Consider the following 16,084-nt stretch of genomic DNA (forward strand, 5'->3'; position numbering starts at 1 on the left):
CCCAAAAAGTCAAAGATTTTCTTCATACAGCATAAGTCAAATGTTTCATGACATTATCGACTAATGTGGCAGCATGGCAGATCCACATGTTGGCAATAATAAATATTCTCTTTCTGAGAGATGTAGCCAAAGAGTAACATAACGAGAGAAAAAAGGGAACAAAAGAGGCCCTAAGATGGAGCCTTGAGGAGCGCCACATTTAATGGATTTTCTGTAAGTATATAATTATAGGCATGAAAACCAATCCATGGACTGCAGTGCTTTTACCAAGGTATACCTCATAAACTGGCAACAGAGTGTAAGGTTAGTTTTGCCAAAGTCACATACGAGTGGGGATTTTACAAGAAAAATATTTTTTATATTTTGTAATTGAGTTTCTACAATATTTGCTAGTTTTCCATAAGTCAATTTTTCCTGTATGTTGTACATCTTAGAGCAGTGAATAATAACACAAGATTTTTACATTCAGACATCCAAACCGCCACATATTTTATGATTAACAGTGTGAAGGGAAAATATTAGGGATGTAAATGTAACAGCCTTGCAAATTGCACACCCTGTTTCACTGTAGGATTATATGGTGAAGCTGGTAGCTCAGATTCCTCCAAGATTTTGCAAGTTGTTCACACTTAAGGTTAGGCTACGGTTACTTTGACCTCTTTATATGGCGAGACAAATGGCATACCCAAATATAACTCCATCCATCCATTTCCACTTCTGTCATGGGGCCAGGTGGGGTACACCCAGGACATGTTACCAGTCTTCTGAAGAGCTCGCGCCACATATGCCCCATAGCGCATAGAAACTGTTATGCCACAGCAGATCATGTGCCTCTGGCTCTCACCCTATCTTTCCTCTGCATGTCCTTCTTGACTCTGTCCACTATCCCTCCTCAGCACGTCCAAACTAACTTTGTCTCCAAACTGTTCAACCTGAACTATCAATCTGATTAACTCATCTAATTATCCTGGCCACTCCCAATGAAATTGTCAGCATCTTCAACTCCGGCACCTCCAGCCTCCTGTCTTCATGTTAGTGTGCCACCGTCTCCATACCAAACATCACAGTGGATCTCACTATCTAAGCTTCCGTGAACCATGCCTGCAATAACACAAAATCTCTAATATAGCCTTTACTATGAGAGCTCTACTATACACAATACTACTACTAGTATGATAATAATAATAATAACAATAATATTAATAATATTAATATTATTATTAATAATAATAATAATGATAATAATAATTTACCTGAGCTCAAAATCATAAATTTCCTCCGCTCCACCAGAGGGCGCTAAAATATAAAAACAAAAACAAAGGAAGAAAAACACGTGGGCCTAACCGGACGACAAACACACTTCCTCCCGCAAAAACCCCGCCTCCGCGTTTCCATGCATTGGCGCGCTTCGCCTCTGTGGCCGTGGCTTGTCGCTCCTCCCCGGGTGGTGGTGCTACAGCTGCTGGTAGACTGACTGTAGCGGGCTGCGCGTGAAAACACAGCAGGCATGAGTGCAGCGGGTAGCGCTCGGCCCGGTTCGGTCCAACAGGGACTTAAAGAGGCTCTGATCGAGACGCTGACGGCCATCCTGTCCCCGGTCCAAGAAGTGCGCGCCGCCGCGGAGGAGCAGATCAAAGTGCTGGAAGTGACAGAGGGTGAGTGGCAGCCGGGGTCTGAACAGCGCTTTGAGAAGTTAACCGGGGCTCCATCCACCGGGTGTTGTCGCTTATTAACAGCACGGGGGCCTCCGCTTCGAACCCAGCGCACGAACAGCTGACGGTCGCCGTTATTGGGGCTAACTTTGTGACTAAGCTAGCAGTCATTACGTTAGCCGAGCGACTGTCCTGGCTCCCCGGAGCTAACATTAGGCCACATTTCCAGGAGTTGGTGATGATTAAAATAATAATGATGATGATCTTTGATTGGGGTTCGAGACTGGCCGGTTGCTTTGCTCAGGCTGATCGGTTCGGACAGCCGGATGTGTCACAAGTATGGTCAGTAGCTCGGACCTAGTTACCAAGTTTGGTGAAGCACATGGGAGCTGTGTGCACCCCGGCCTCAGCAGCACGGCGGCGGGATCAACTCTGGGTTCAACATCTGCGTCAGTAAACCAAAGGGAAAGACAAGAGTCGCGTGGTCTTTTCAGCCAGGTGCGCGTGAACATCTTGATAAAAAATATTGGCACTTTTTTCTGTCTCTCTCTTTTTTTGAGTGCAGCGACTTTGGTCACGTTCACGCAAACTCCAAAATCCGCTGTTTGACCGCCCGGACAGTAGTGGGCTCGCCGCCTGCCCAATATTAAACATTCATTAATTGCGCCGTCGCTATGGTAACAGTCGAATGCCTTACTGCCAGATTGTTTTTTTCCCGCGAAGATGTGTCCCGGGGGGCAGGGGCTTCTCCCAGACTTCCAGCTTCCTGCACCATCAGGACCAGCAGGGAGGGCAGCACACTCAGGATGACCAATGAAAGAGCTGTTAATGTTTCATATGGAGTGGGAAAAGTTTGAGGCTTCAATGTAGGAGGAAACAATCAAAGTCACAGATTGTGTGTCAGAATTTTATTAAGTTGACCAATGAGGGGAAAAAAGAAAGGAGTAGTGATGTTGTTTCCCTTAAACATGTTAATGTAGATCCTGAAGTAATCTTGTGGTATTGCTTTATGCAGTTCATCTGTTGGCAAAGTTTTAAGACTTGAAAAAGGAAGACTTGATTACTTTTCTTCTTTTTTTGATAGAGAAATAAAAAGACACTTTCTGTCTGTGATTTTTAGTAAAATTGGGACAGATGGATACTGTAGCCAGGGGGGTGTAGCTCTGACACCTCCCATTGTTTGTCCTGCAGTCCTCGTGCTGCTGGTGAAAGGCTAATTGTGCGCACTGATGTCGGTTGTACTGCAGCATCGCAGCGAGCCGACCCTTTCCGCTGGCCCCGCTCTAAGGCAGCTGCGCTATTGGATTGTCAGCACTAACATTGTCTTCTGGCGCCTGATGTCACCCTGATGTCTTTGGCACCCTGCATGCCAGGTTCAGACTAAAGCATGCTCTGCTCGAGTTTTTTCCCTCTGCCTGTATGGTGTGTCTCATGTCTCTTACTTAATGTCACACACTGACCCCTTGTCATCCTGTTGCTGCTGAAGGATGCATATTTTGATATTTTGCCAGGCTCTTTAAACCATAGTGAAAATTAATAATGGAAATGAGTAGGATCAGCAAAAATCTCATGTATAAATTCAGTATTTATACATGTATAAATTCAGTATTTATACATCCATATTTGGCTCTTTTTCTATATTCATCATGCTCTAAGCAAGCTGATGTGTATTTAGTTGTGTATTTATATCCTGTCATCCTCGTTGATTTGTTCACATTGTAGAGTTTGGCGTCCACCTGGCAGAACTCACAGTCGACCCTCAGGGAGCACTTGCCATTCGTCAGGTGAGCAGGAGAGAAACTGAAAAAGAAAAAAATGAACCTTTACAACAAACACCACTTTTTCTGTTGTTCCTCATCATGTCCCCATTTTCTTGTTTGTGTGGTTGGTTATGTTTACAGTTGGCGTCCGTCATCCTGAAGCAGTATGTGGAGACTCACTGGTGTTCCCAGTCAGAGAAGTTCAGGCCTCCTGAAACCACAGATCAGGTAAACCCTGCTTCATCCTCAGTCTCAGGAAACATGTTCAGACATCTCAGACACTTTTAATTATGTTGTAAATTCAAACTTAAGCTCCATCATTCCTCACTCACTATGACAGTGGAAAAAAAACATGTTTTAGGCCTCCTTTCAGATGTATTAAAAACCAAAAACGCTCTGCTTCAGGCACTGCTCATCACCTGGCTAGTATTGTTCCAACAGTGCAATGGGAAAAGGATGATTCATCATTATTGAGGGGTGTGAAGCCATTGTCACTTACAGCAGGGGCTCACTCTATGGGCCACATGGTGCTGTAGTATCTGAGAGATGGCTGCCCGCTCAGAGAAATAGAATAACTTATCCATTATTGAGAAGAAGAAACAACAATGCTTATAAATCCTGCAGTGGTATATAATTTGCCCTTTTTAAGAACAGCATTTGGTATCCATCCTCGTCTCAAAGAAGGAAAATAATTGTAAAAGTGACCTATGTCTGATTGTTAGTAAGTATAATCAGTGGTCAGAGTGAGGGAGGGCAGGAGCAGATCACCCAACTCTACACCCCTGTTACACGATTGAAGCCAAAGCGAGTCGGACTCTTGTTGTTCCCCTCCAGGCAAAAGCCGCCATCAGGGAGCTGCTGCCCAGCGGTTTGCGGGAGTCAATCAGCAAAGTCCGCTCCAGTGTTGCATACGCCGTGTCAGCCATCGCCCACTGGGACTGGCCTGAGGCGTGGCCGCAGCTCTTCACCCTCCTGATGGAGATGTTGGTCAGTGGAGACGTTAATGCCGTGCACGGGGCCATGAGGGTGCTCACGGGTATGTAGTAACATATAAATAACACAATGAGTCTCCTTAGGGAATTTTAAAGGTTGCACAAACATTTAATCTGTTTTGGAAGTCAACGTTTAAAGTGACTGTGATCTCAGGAACAGTTGGGGGTGTTTTAGCTTAGACTACAGCTAAGTTCTTGAAGATTAGCTTTATGTATTAACGTTTTTCAGAGTCTTTGTTTACAACTTTTTTGTTTGCAGAGTTTACTCGAGAGGTGACAGACACCCAGATGCCGCTAGTGGCTCCAGTCATCTTACCAGAGATGTATAAGATCTTTACCATGGCAGAGGTACTCCTATATCTCCTTATGTGCTCCTTATCTCTATCAGTATTGAGACTCTGTGGATGCAGGCACACATTTTACAGCTGTCAGTCTGAACAGTCCTGTTTTCTGTGACTGCCATTAATGATTGTGCATTGCATTTGTGTGATACACCAGCATGGATCGCCTCCCTGAACTGTTTTCACTGTTGCAGGTTTACAGTATTCGTACTCGCTCCAGAGCAGTGGAGATATTCACCACCTGTGCCAACCTGATCTGTGCTATTGAAGAGCTTGAAAAGGTGAGGCGGGGTCAGCAAAGGTTTCAGTTTTGAGTTGATGGCCTTTCAAAAAGGCTTCTACTCATGCATCACTTTTACATCTGCATGGAAGTGTAAGGTATAGTCCTGAGTCGCTGTTGCTGTGTTTTTTAATAATCGTTCTTTTCGACCTGTGTGTAGGGTGCAGCCAAAGCGTTGATCTTCCCTGTGGTGCAGCAATTCACAGAAGCGTTTGTCCAAGCCCTGCAGATGCCCGATGGGCCCACGTCTGATAGCGGCCTCAAGATGGAAGTCCTCAAGGTGAGAAACTCAGTGCACTTGGACGCTTTTGTAGGACTGATTATGATCTGCAAACGTTAATTCAGTCTTTTAGTTTTCTTTTTGTCTGTAGCTTCTTTCCAGGGTTCAAATCCTTGTTTTGTTTGCTTATTCGTCTCACAGGCAGTGACAGCATTGGTAAAGAACTTCCCTAAACCCATGGTGTCCTCCATGCAGCAGATATTACCCATTGTGTGGAATACACTGACTGAAAGTGCAGCTTTATATCCTTTACAATGTCATCTCTGTATTAGCTGTTTCCTCGCTCCCAGCAAGCGTTTGAAGAGCATTTGTTTTGGGGCTTAAGGAACACTTCTTACCTCGAGGTTTGACTTCCTTTTGGGCATCTTGCAGACAGACAGGACATTTGCTGTGACTTGTGATCTCTTGTTTATTTAACAGTTTCTCTAAACCACTAATCCACATCACTGTCGCAGTTTCTAATGTATGAAAATCACCTGCTTACTCAGCAGGATCAAAACCTCCTTTGACATACTTAAAGAAGCAGAGTGGGGTGTGACAAGGTAATGGACTTCACAAACAAGCTGTCTGTATAGTGTCATCTCATATAATAATTAAATTTACAGCCATTATTGACAGAAAAACGGTTTTGTGAGTGCATTGATCCTTAACCAGATCTTCACTTATGTGAGAACAGAAGTGAACTATACAGAGGAAGTGGACGACCCAGTAGACTCAGACGGTGAGCAGAATTAAAGCCTTGCTGTGTTACACATGGTTATTAATATTGTTATCCACTTATTTATTTATTTACTTATTTATTTATTTGGCTGGTTGGGTTTTTTTTGCAGGTGAGGTTTTGGGCTTTGAGAATTTGGTGTTCAGCATCTTTGAGTTTGTCCACACGCTGCTGGAGAACAACAAGTTTAAGAGCACGGTGAGGAAGGCGCTGCCTGAACTCATCTATTACATCATCCTGTACATGCAGATCACTGAGGACCAGGTGAGAAACGACTGCAACATCTGCTAGAAGATGCACGCATAGGTGGAAGTAAGAAAGAAAAAACTGCAAGTATATTTGTGTTGTTTCTCTTCAGATCAAAGTGTGGACAGCTAACCCGCAGCAGTTTGTGGAGGATGAGGATGATGACACCTTCTCCTACTCTGTCAGGATCTCTGCTCAGGACCTGCTGCTGGTGAGAGAACAACAAAAAAATTATCACTGCTTAGATAAAGCAATCTTATTGGATAAAGGTCTCAGGTATGAGGGCTGTTATTTAATTGGCTGACAGATGACGGCTGCTTTTAAACACAGCGAGGCACTCTTTTTGTAAATTGACACGCCTCCTTGATCTAGTTTAGTTTGACTGACTTGAGCCTTTTCAGTTCCAAGATGGTTATAGAGAGGTATTTCAATAAGTTTGCAGGTTTTATCTTACAACTTTTAGTTATTATTTATATCAAATGAAAAAGAAATGAAAGAAATCGAACTTATCTGAGGTTGTAAAGCAGAGAACATGAGGATGTGCGTGTCTGCCAGGCAGCTGTATTTAGACTGAGAGAAACAATCCTCTTGGCTCTGCTTTTTCTTCTCCTACACACACACAACCTCCACAGACACTGGAGGCAGATTTTAATGCTGTGAAAGAAATGGGCACAGTTTTGTTTTCACTATACACTGTGTGTGTTTCATGCAGTGTTATGATAGAGGAGGTTAGATCTGTGCAGTCAAACACATTCAGAAGTTTGTTGTGGTGTCAAAGTCGTACTTGCTCATGATCTCGCTTTTCAGCCTGGGGTTCACCCTGATCAGGTGTCTCATGACAGTAACCTTTGACCTCTGTTTGCAGGCCGTCGCTGCAGAGTTTCAGAATGAGAGCGCAGCAGCGCTGGCAGCAGCTGCAACCAGACACCTCCAGGAGGCAGAGCAGGCTAAAAACGGTGGCAATGAGCACTGGTGAGGGCAGACTCGGTCACAGCCAGTCTGGCTTTCTTTGTTTTCGCTTTCTGTTCCTTATGCTGCTTTTATTTTAAATCAGGTGGAAGATCCATGAGGCCTGTATGTTGGCCCTCGGCTCAGTCAAGACCATCATCACAGAGAACGTGAAAAATGGCCGCATCCAGTTTGACATGCACGGTTTTTTGGCCGGCGTTATCCTGGCTGATCTCAACCTGGCGGGTGAGTCCGGTCAGCAGAAAAACAGGAACAAAGCTCCTGAGTTTTTGTCTGCAAGAGCGTGGAACTTCTGACGAGAACTAACTTGAGTCCTTTGTTATATCTCTGACCTCGAATGATTTAACAAGGCGTCAAATTCCCCCCATAAACTATAAAAAGACTGCATTTTAATATTTGAGGTGTTTTAACAAGTTTTTGAGCCGTCAAACTACAATGAAACATGAAAATGGTTATTTAAGTCTGTATGTTCCTCACCTCGTCTTGCTTGTGTTTTTTCTTTCCCAGCGGCGTCTCCCTTCCTTCTCGGCCGTGCTCTGTGGGCGGCCAGTCGCTTCACAGCCGCCATGTCTCCCGAGCTCATCCAGCAGTTTCTCCAGGCCACAGTCAGCGGCCTCCATGACAGCCAGCCGCCCTCCGTTCGCATCTCCGCGGTCAGGGCCATCTGGGGGTGAGCTAGCCGTTCGTAATTGTAACCGAGTCACCGCCAAAAGAAAACCATCTTTTTATTTTGTGATTGAACATCTTTGTCTTGGTCCATACAATACAATATAATACAATTTTATTTATATAGCACATTTAAAAACCACAGGTATGCCAAAGTGCTTCACAGAACAAGTTAAGAGCAATAATAAATACAAATAAATAAAATAATAAAAATAAAATATGCTAACAGGTGGGAGACATAACTAACCAATAATACACCAGGCATAGTGCAGGGTCCATGCTACAGGCTGGAGCCTTTTACACGAGGGAACTGTTTAAAAAAGCAGGCAGGTATTTCAGATTTGCACAAAACCTGGGAACAGAAGGAAAACCACTATCCTAGACTTGTCCGAATCTCATAAACGATTTCTAAAGGAACCTCTAAATGTCCACTTTCGAGCATCTTGCTCTCTGTGGGTCTGCCATGCCATCATCAGTAACTACAAGAAGTTACTCAGCCACAAGATAAATTAGGTAAACTATTTAAGTGATATTAAGATAACCGACTAGTGGCTGTATGCTTAACCCTACCAAACATTGATCTTCTCGTCTAAATTTCAACTGGTAATCAGATAAGTTCATTTTTTTTCCGGAGCTGTGTAGTTGGGTTTTATGTCTCGTAGGTTTTTGCATCTGGATTAGATGTTTTTTATCCTTTTCTCGTCTGAACTTGAGTTGCTTCATGGTTTCTGTGCTTGTTAGTTTTGTCCATCACTAAAATATGAAACTGATCATGAAGTAGAACCAACAGTCCCACATGAAGAGGTGTCACCTCAAAGCGGTGACTATAAAGTCATAAAAATATTAAGGATGCTGTGTGTTCGTGTATCGATGTCTGTCTCCAGGTACTGTGATCAGCTGAAACTGTCGGAGAGCACACATGTCCTTCAGCCCTTCCTCCCCAGCATCCTAGAGGGACTGGTTCAACTGGCCGCCCAGTTCAGCTCTGAGGTGCTGACGCTCGTCATGGAGACACTGTGCATCGTCTGCACCGTTGACCCGGCCTTCACCACCAGCGCTGAGAATAAGATCTGCCCCCTCACCATTGCCATTTTCCTTAAATATAACAACGGTACTTGACTCACACCTTCTTTGACTGTTGAACTAAATTCTCAGCATGCTCTGGTCATCAGCACCTGGTTCCAAAATCTTAAGTTGTACCACCTTTTCCAAGCAAAGTGCTTCCCGGATGAGGACAAGGTGTGATAAGATTTGTCTCCTTGTGTCCTCAGACCCTGTGGTGGCATCCCTGGCTCAGGACATCTTTAAGGAACTGGCACAGATTGAAGGCTGCCAGGGCCCCATGCAGATGCGTCTCATCCCCACACTTATCAGCATCATGCAGGCTCCACATGACAAGATCCCCACCGGACTGTGCGCTGTAAGTACCAGGTGGCATATACAAATCTGTTCAGAGAATTACGAGGTGCAATAAAGTGTCAGTCTGCTTTTATAAAATAATTTATTATGTTACTTCAAAATAACTTATTTGAAATGATTACACAGTGACATTTGCCACATTTAAAGAAGAAAAAATATACAAGCAAGAGTCTTCATGTAACAGTGGGCATAAGTATTGCTTCAGTCAGCGTGCAGACCAACAAAAACAAGAACTGGCCCACGAAATTTGGATCAGTCAAAGCCAAAAATGCCCTATGTGGGGTTTTTTGTGTTTTAAATATGTAATACTTGACATTTTCTGCATCCAGCTGAGACGATTGCTGAGGATAGATCATGATTCTTTCTGAAAACATCGGTTTCTCTTTCTGTTCTCCTGCTCTGTCGCAGACGTCCATAGACATCCTGACCACAGTTGTCAGAAACACCAAACCCCCTCTGTCAGAGCTGTTGGTGTGCCAGGCGTTTCCTGTGGTGGCACAGTGCACCCTGCGCACTGATGACAATGCGATAATGCAGGTAAACAAAACAAAGACTCAGCAAAAGGTCACATGTGGTCACTTTAATTATGTAATATGTAGCATGTGGTATAACACGTTGATCACTTCGCTCCTCTCTCCAGAATGGCGGTGAGTGTCTGCGGGCGTACGTCTCCGTCGCCCTCGAGCAGATTGCCCAGTGGCGGGACGACCAGGGAAACAGTGGCCTCTGGTACGTCATGCAGGTGGTCAACCAGCTGCTGGATCCACGGACGTCCGAGTTCACTGCCGCCTTCGTGGGCAGGTTGGTGTCCACTTTAATCTCTCGGGCTGGAACTGAGCTCGGTGAGCAGCTGGATCAGATCCTCCGAGCGATTCTGAGTAAGATGCAGCAAGCCGAGACCCTCAGTGTCATGCAGGTAGGAAGGAAAGATGGTTGATGGCTTTGCCGAAGGCCCGCAGGCTGAATTTCTTAAATAAAATTGAGTTCCACTAGATGCCGGTATCTGAACCACCTCCTGTTTCTCCTCCCTCTCCAGTCTCTGATCATGGTCTTTGCCCACCTGGTTCACTCTCAGCTGGAACCTCTGCTGGAGTTTTTGTGCAGTCTGCCTGGACCGACAGGGAAACCCGCCCTGGAGTTCGTCATGACCGAGTGGATGAGCAGGCAGCACCTTTTCTACGGGCAGTACGAGGGGAAGGTCAGGTAAGAAAACTGCAACGATTTTACTTTGGCCTACAGTGAAAGAAAGAAGAACATGTGTCATGCCAGAACATGAAAACCTTCACCTTTGAGTTCAGGCTGCGTTGTGTTTTAAAAGTGATTGGGATGAGTGAAAGGTGGATCTGACTAAGAACCTGAATACACAAACTCTTAGCTTTGTCTGTTATGGACTGTATCTGAAGAAGTGAACACCATGGTGAAAGCACTCATGCGTTTTTAAAAAAGTGCTTGTATGAATGGGTGAACAAGGGTCAAATAGAGTGTAAAAACGATGTATAAGAATGTGTCCATTCAAATGTACTCTTTTGAATTCCTGCAGCACGGTGGCTCTCTGCAAGCTGCTGCAGCACAGTCTCAACACTGATGATAAACGTCTCCAGGACATTGTGGTGAAAGGAGAAGAAATCTACAGTCCAGACGACGGCATCCGCACACGCTCCAAATCTGCAAAGAGTAAGACGCTGAATGATTTTGAACTTGAACAAAGAGACTGCTGAAAGTCGAAGTTTTATCATGAGAAAATGCAAATGTTTCGATTGAACAGATCCAGAGCGTTGGACCAACATTCCTTTGCTGGTTAAGATCTTTAAGTTGATCATTAACGAGCTTTCGACTGTAGTCGAGGCAAACGCCAGCAGGACGAACGCCGCAGACTGGAGCCAAGGTGAGTCAGTATGTACTCGTGGACCCCAGTACACCGCCATCAGAAGTCAGAAATATCACACAGACCTGTTGGGGAGCTCCAGTCCTTTTACAAATGCGCTCATTTATTCAATTATATTTGTAGTTCCTAAATGTGATGTTAACTCAGGTCTGTTCAGTTGTTCTATTGAATTGCTGGGACAGCAGATCTTTCAGTAACCAGCTGTTATTTCTGCTCATCTTAGATTCCAGTGGTATGTGGGAGGACCAGGGGGAGGATGAGGTGGAGGATGATGACGACGAGGACGAAGGGCTGGCAGGGCAGCTTCTTTCTGATCTCATTGCCGCTAACAGATACGGTACCAGTATCTCCTCACTGGATTTCACCTTCATTTCTTCTAAGAGCAGCTCCCTCTGTCTTTCTCAGTGTTCATGACAGAACGTTGTTTCACCTCAACGAATAAAATTTTATTTTTGTAGATGATGATTATTACGAGGACGACGATGAAGATGATCCAGATGCCTTGAAAGACCCCATATATCAGATTGACCTGCAGGTAAGTGTCTTACTTCAGATCTAACCGTGGGTGGGGCACACTGGTTGGAGCTGAGGAGCGACAGAGAATAATAATATGAAAGCCAGCTTTTGTGTTTTACTGCTGGAGCTGGTTTCCTCTGACATTTTATTGCCCTCTCTGTTGTCTTTCACTTAGTCAAACACAACTCAAAGACTTCTGCTGGTTCCCTTTGAATTAGTAACAATAATTTAGATATTTATGCCAAATATCATGTAGATTGAACATTTAGTCATCATTGATAGTTTGCTTGCTCAGATTAATCTTCACTGGTTGATGCATAAGCATAAAACACATGGATTTTTGCTATTTCATAAATAAAAATGTCTGCTTGAGATAATTAAACCTCATTTAACACAACTCAGTTTACAGTGCTGTACTTTTCTTTTGGCCGTGGCTGAAATGTACTTAAGCGATGCCAACAGTATATCTGTGTATGTATAGATTTTTAGCAGTTGCACATAAATAAAGCTCCTCACTAACTACCTTTCTGTTAGCCATCTTTAAACCTGTGTAGATATTCTGCTCACGTGTTTGTAGCTTATACTTGAGTATCAATAATGAGATATTCAAAGTATTAACAAGGGAAATATGTATTGACTGTATTATGCACTTAACAGCCACTTTATTAGGTCACCTTGCTAGTACTGGGTTGTACCCAATATGCCAGCAGACATACTGTAATACATTATGTTCATATATACGCTCCCCGGGAGGCTGCAGCCCTTAAGAGTGGCCAAGGTCATTGCTGCGAGTTTACCAGCATTTTCTGCCCTAGAATGTCAAATCAGATGAGAAGATGCTGTAATTATAACAGAGCTTTAGGATAAAATGCCGTCAGGCCTGCTGGATTAACGTTGGAGACAAGACACGCAATTTGCACTTTCATCTGCTGGTAAACAAGCGTTTTTCAGGATGTATGGCATTGGGTCGAGTTGTGTACTATTGAGGAACCGAGTCAATAATAATGTAAGTCGGAACAACGGTGTTTACCTGCTGGTTCATGTTGAACTGCTGCTGTAAACGGGTTAAATTGAGATAAGGCTGATAAGCCCTGTGAGCGCTGACTAAAACTGAATTGCATGAAAAAATACATTATTGGTTCCGGCTTTTTAAAATATGCTAATGTGCTGCTGTTCCTGTCGGTGATTACGATAAGTTGAAGGTTTGGGTTGTACAAAGAAGTCGCTGTGACAGCTCTGAGACCATCTTCTGAATCCTTAAATACAAACCATCTATTTATTTTTAGGTGGGTACAAAGACCGGCTGGAACCATTCATGCTTTGAATCACTGGTGTAAAGTCACAACATCAAAATCTGATCGCTTTATCCTCGAATCCTACTGAATGTTTGAGCTGAAGAAATGTTTAAGTCTTACCTGCGTTCAAGCTCATCATTCTGTGCTCTGATTGTCCTGAGTTTTCCCCACAGGATTTACCACCTGATTACACTGATTTGACCTCCACCCTCTGTCTCCTCTTCAGGCTTACCTTACAGACTTCCTGACACAGTTCGCCCAGCAGCCATGCTACAGCATGTTCTCAGGCCACCTCAACCAAGCCGAGAGACAAACCCTTCAGTCTATAGGCCTCTAGCCCCGCCGTCTGCAGCTCCAGCACATCATCTTCCATCATCAGCCCCGTCACATGTCCCTCACGATGAATTTACAGCAAAAGAAAAAGAAAAGTTGATAAAAGAGGAGGGGGATGGGGTGGGAAGAGACTCATGCACGTGTCCATAACTCTCCTGTTACTTCATTCTTGTGATGGGATGAAGGACTCTGTTAAAATGAGCAGCGTGGCGAGGTGAGCGACTGCACCGGTCAGTTCTCGAAGAGAGTCTCACCATTTTGAAGGAACTTCAAACTGGACGAGAAGGTTGAACCTTGATGTATGTACGGACTTTTCCGCCATGTGTTATTTGTAATTTAGGCCGTTTATTTTTTTGTGTGTGTTTCTGTACAAACGAAACGAGTGAGGTGCAAGACAGAGAAACACTTCCAGGAGGATTTTACATGGACTGAAGGAAAACAAACACCGGGATGTTCGAGAGGGAGAGAAACATTGGCGGCCTTATATTCCATAAAACAGACTGTTTATGACAGGAAATGAAGCGCTTTCAGACCCGCTGTCCTGTATCTGGGTACGGTGGGTATTTGGAAATTAACACTGTTGCCATGGTGATTCACAGCCTTGTCATTTCCTTGTACCCATTGGCGTTTGGGATGAAAACATTTCTAAATAAAAGTCCCAGCAGGACAACATTTTCAGAATGATCACCAGATTCCTGTCTTTGTGTCCGACTCAAACTGAAACAGAAAAACGTTTCACCTACTCGGACTCTGACTGCTGACATATCTGGAGTCCAGGGTGGAATAGAAAGCAACAAAATTATTATTAAACTACAGAATTAACAACTAATCACAGATTTAAAGAAAACAAATACAGGACTTAAGATCTTACAGGCTTGCCACAAACATAAAGCAGAGTGCAGTGTCCTAACAGAACTACGTCCTGAGCCTTATAATGCCAAAGAAGCTGAGGCTTTTCAGATGTGGCAGATCTGGAAGCCCAAGAGGGTAAAAAGAGAAAAGCAGTTCTAGTCAGAAAAGAGGCCAAAAGGTTGTGGATATAACGCCAATATGCAAACAGATTCTTTAAAAATGAGTTTCTTGCAGACTTGTTTCTATTTTAATAGAACTCATGACTAAATTTTCCAAGAAAATCCAAAGGATGTGATGTTTATGCTCACTCCTGAGGTCCTTACCCCAATGCACCTTTGTGAGCAACACAAGCTAATGTGGATTTAAAAATGGAATCTGCTAATTATGAATGTCAACATGCCAGACGGCTCAGACTCAAACACGAACTTCACATGAGGGCTAAAACCACAGGGGTAAACGAGGCTAAACAGGGGCTGCCAGGTGTATGGAATATGAAATATGGTATGGATAATATATGGAATGGTTGACATATTCCTCCATATTGTCACCCATGACATCAGTTATGACACAGTGAACAAGTTACAGATTTCACAGAGGTATTTGCCTTTGCAAGCAAAGGATGTCTAAGAGTGAATATTTGTTTATGAAAAGAGGAATGTGCAGAAAAAAAGATTATACAAAAATTAGATTACACACAGTTTATAACACAGAGCAGTGAAAAAGTATTTGTCCCCTTCCTGATTTGTTATATTTTTGCATATTTGTCACACCTACTTGTTTCAGATCATCAAACAAATTTTAATATGAGACGAAGATAACCTGTGTAAATATAAAATGCAGTTTTAAAATAACCATTCCATTTATTAATGGGGAAAAAAGCTATCCAAACCAACCTGGCTCTGTGTGAAAAAGTCATTTCCCCCCAAACCTAATAACCGCTTGTGCCACCCTTGGAACTGCAATCAAGCATTTAGGATAACTGGAAATGATTCTTTCACGTCACTGTGGAGGAATTGTGGTTCACTGTTCTTTGCAGAGGTGCTTTGATTCAGCCGTATTGGAGATTTTTCTAACATGAATGAACTATTTAAGGTCACGCAAAATCATCTATCCTCCTGGGAAGGTTCTCCACTGTTCCAAGTTTTTTCCATTTGTGCATAATGGGCCTTGCCGTGGTTCGCTGGAGTCCCAAACCCTTAGAAATGGCCTTTCAGCCCTTTCCAGACTGATACACGTCATTGAATTTGTTTCTCGTCAGTTCTTGACTTCCTTCAGATTGTGCCATGATGTGTTTTTGAGATCTTTTAGCTTACTTCACTTTGTCAAACAGCTTCTGTTTAAACAAGAAGAGGGAATAACTTTTTTCACATAGGGCCAGCTGTGTTTGGATAACTTATTTCCCTTAATAAATGAAATCATAAATTAAAAACTTAATTTTGTATTTACTCAGATTATCTTTATCTATTTTTTTTAATGATCTGAAACATCTAAAAGTTTGTTAATATATAACACTACTTAGATGACTATAAAACACAAAAATGTCCATAACACACATTATCATTAAGAGTGTTTGGTGTGTGCAGAGTGGAGTGCTTCTCCTTCCAAATGTGTCATGTCTCCCAGCTTAACAGATTGCAGCAAAGCTACTAAGAAGGTCAAACAGGTGAGCGGAATCAGCTGTGTGGGCAGAGAGAGTATTTGAAAAGTTTTTCGTATCTCTATGTTATTTCCTTCCACTTAATGAAACTTCATACAAATGAGGTTCACAGTTGCATATTTTTACAGACAAAATAATGAACCCGGGCTTATATGGCTTAGTTAGGTGGTTTATTTTAATCTCCTATAAATAACAGGTTTTTCAAACGTGGTCATTCCACGGT

General features: G+C 43.2%; 1 protein-coding gene across 1 annotated transcript; it reads left to right on the top strand.

Annotated features, from left to right (window-relative positions):
- Positions 1–1,371: 1,371 nt before the first annotated feature.
- ipo9 (importin 9) lies at positions 1,372–14,037 on the top strand. Its single transcript, XM_005458824.4, has 24 exons — positions 1,372–1,655; positions 3,375–3,436; positions 3,554–3,640; positions 4,247–4,448; positions 4,664–4,752; positions 4,940–5,026; positions 5,186–5,305; positions 5,447–5,547; positions 5,968–6,026; positions 6,136–6,287; positions 6,382–6,480; positions 7,135–7,241; positions 7,324–7,463; positions 7,746–7,908; positions 8,789–9,015; positions 9,176–9,324; positions 9,732–9,860; positions 9,964–10,239; positions 10,360–10,526; positions 10,864–10,997; positions 11,089–11,208; positions 11,432–11,545; positions 11,667–11,743; positions 13,246–14,037. The coding sequence occupies exons 1-24, from the start codon at positions 1,508–1,510 to the stop codon at positions 13,354–13,356; spliced, it is 3,120 nt and encodes a 1,039-aa protein (XP_005458881.1). The 5' UTR covers positions 1,372–1,507; the 3' UTR covers positions 13,357–14,037.
- Positions 14,038–16,084: the final 2,047 nt, after the last annotated feature.

The sequence above is a fragment of the Oreochromis niloticus genome, linkage group LG5, assembly GCF_001858045.2.
Source record: "Oreochromis niloticus isolate F11D_XX linkage group LG5, O_niloticus_UMD_NMBU, whole genome shotgun sequence".
In the NCBI taxonomy this organism is placed as follows: Eukaryota; Metazoa; Chordata; class Actinopteri; order Cichliformes; family Cichlidae; genus Oreochromis; species Oreochromis niloticus.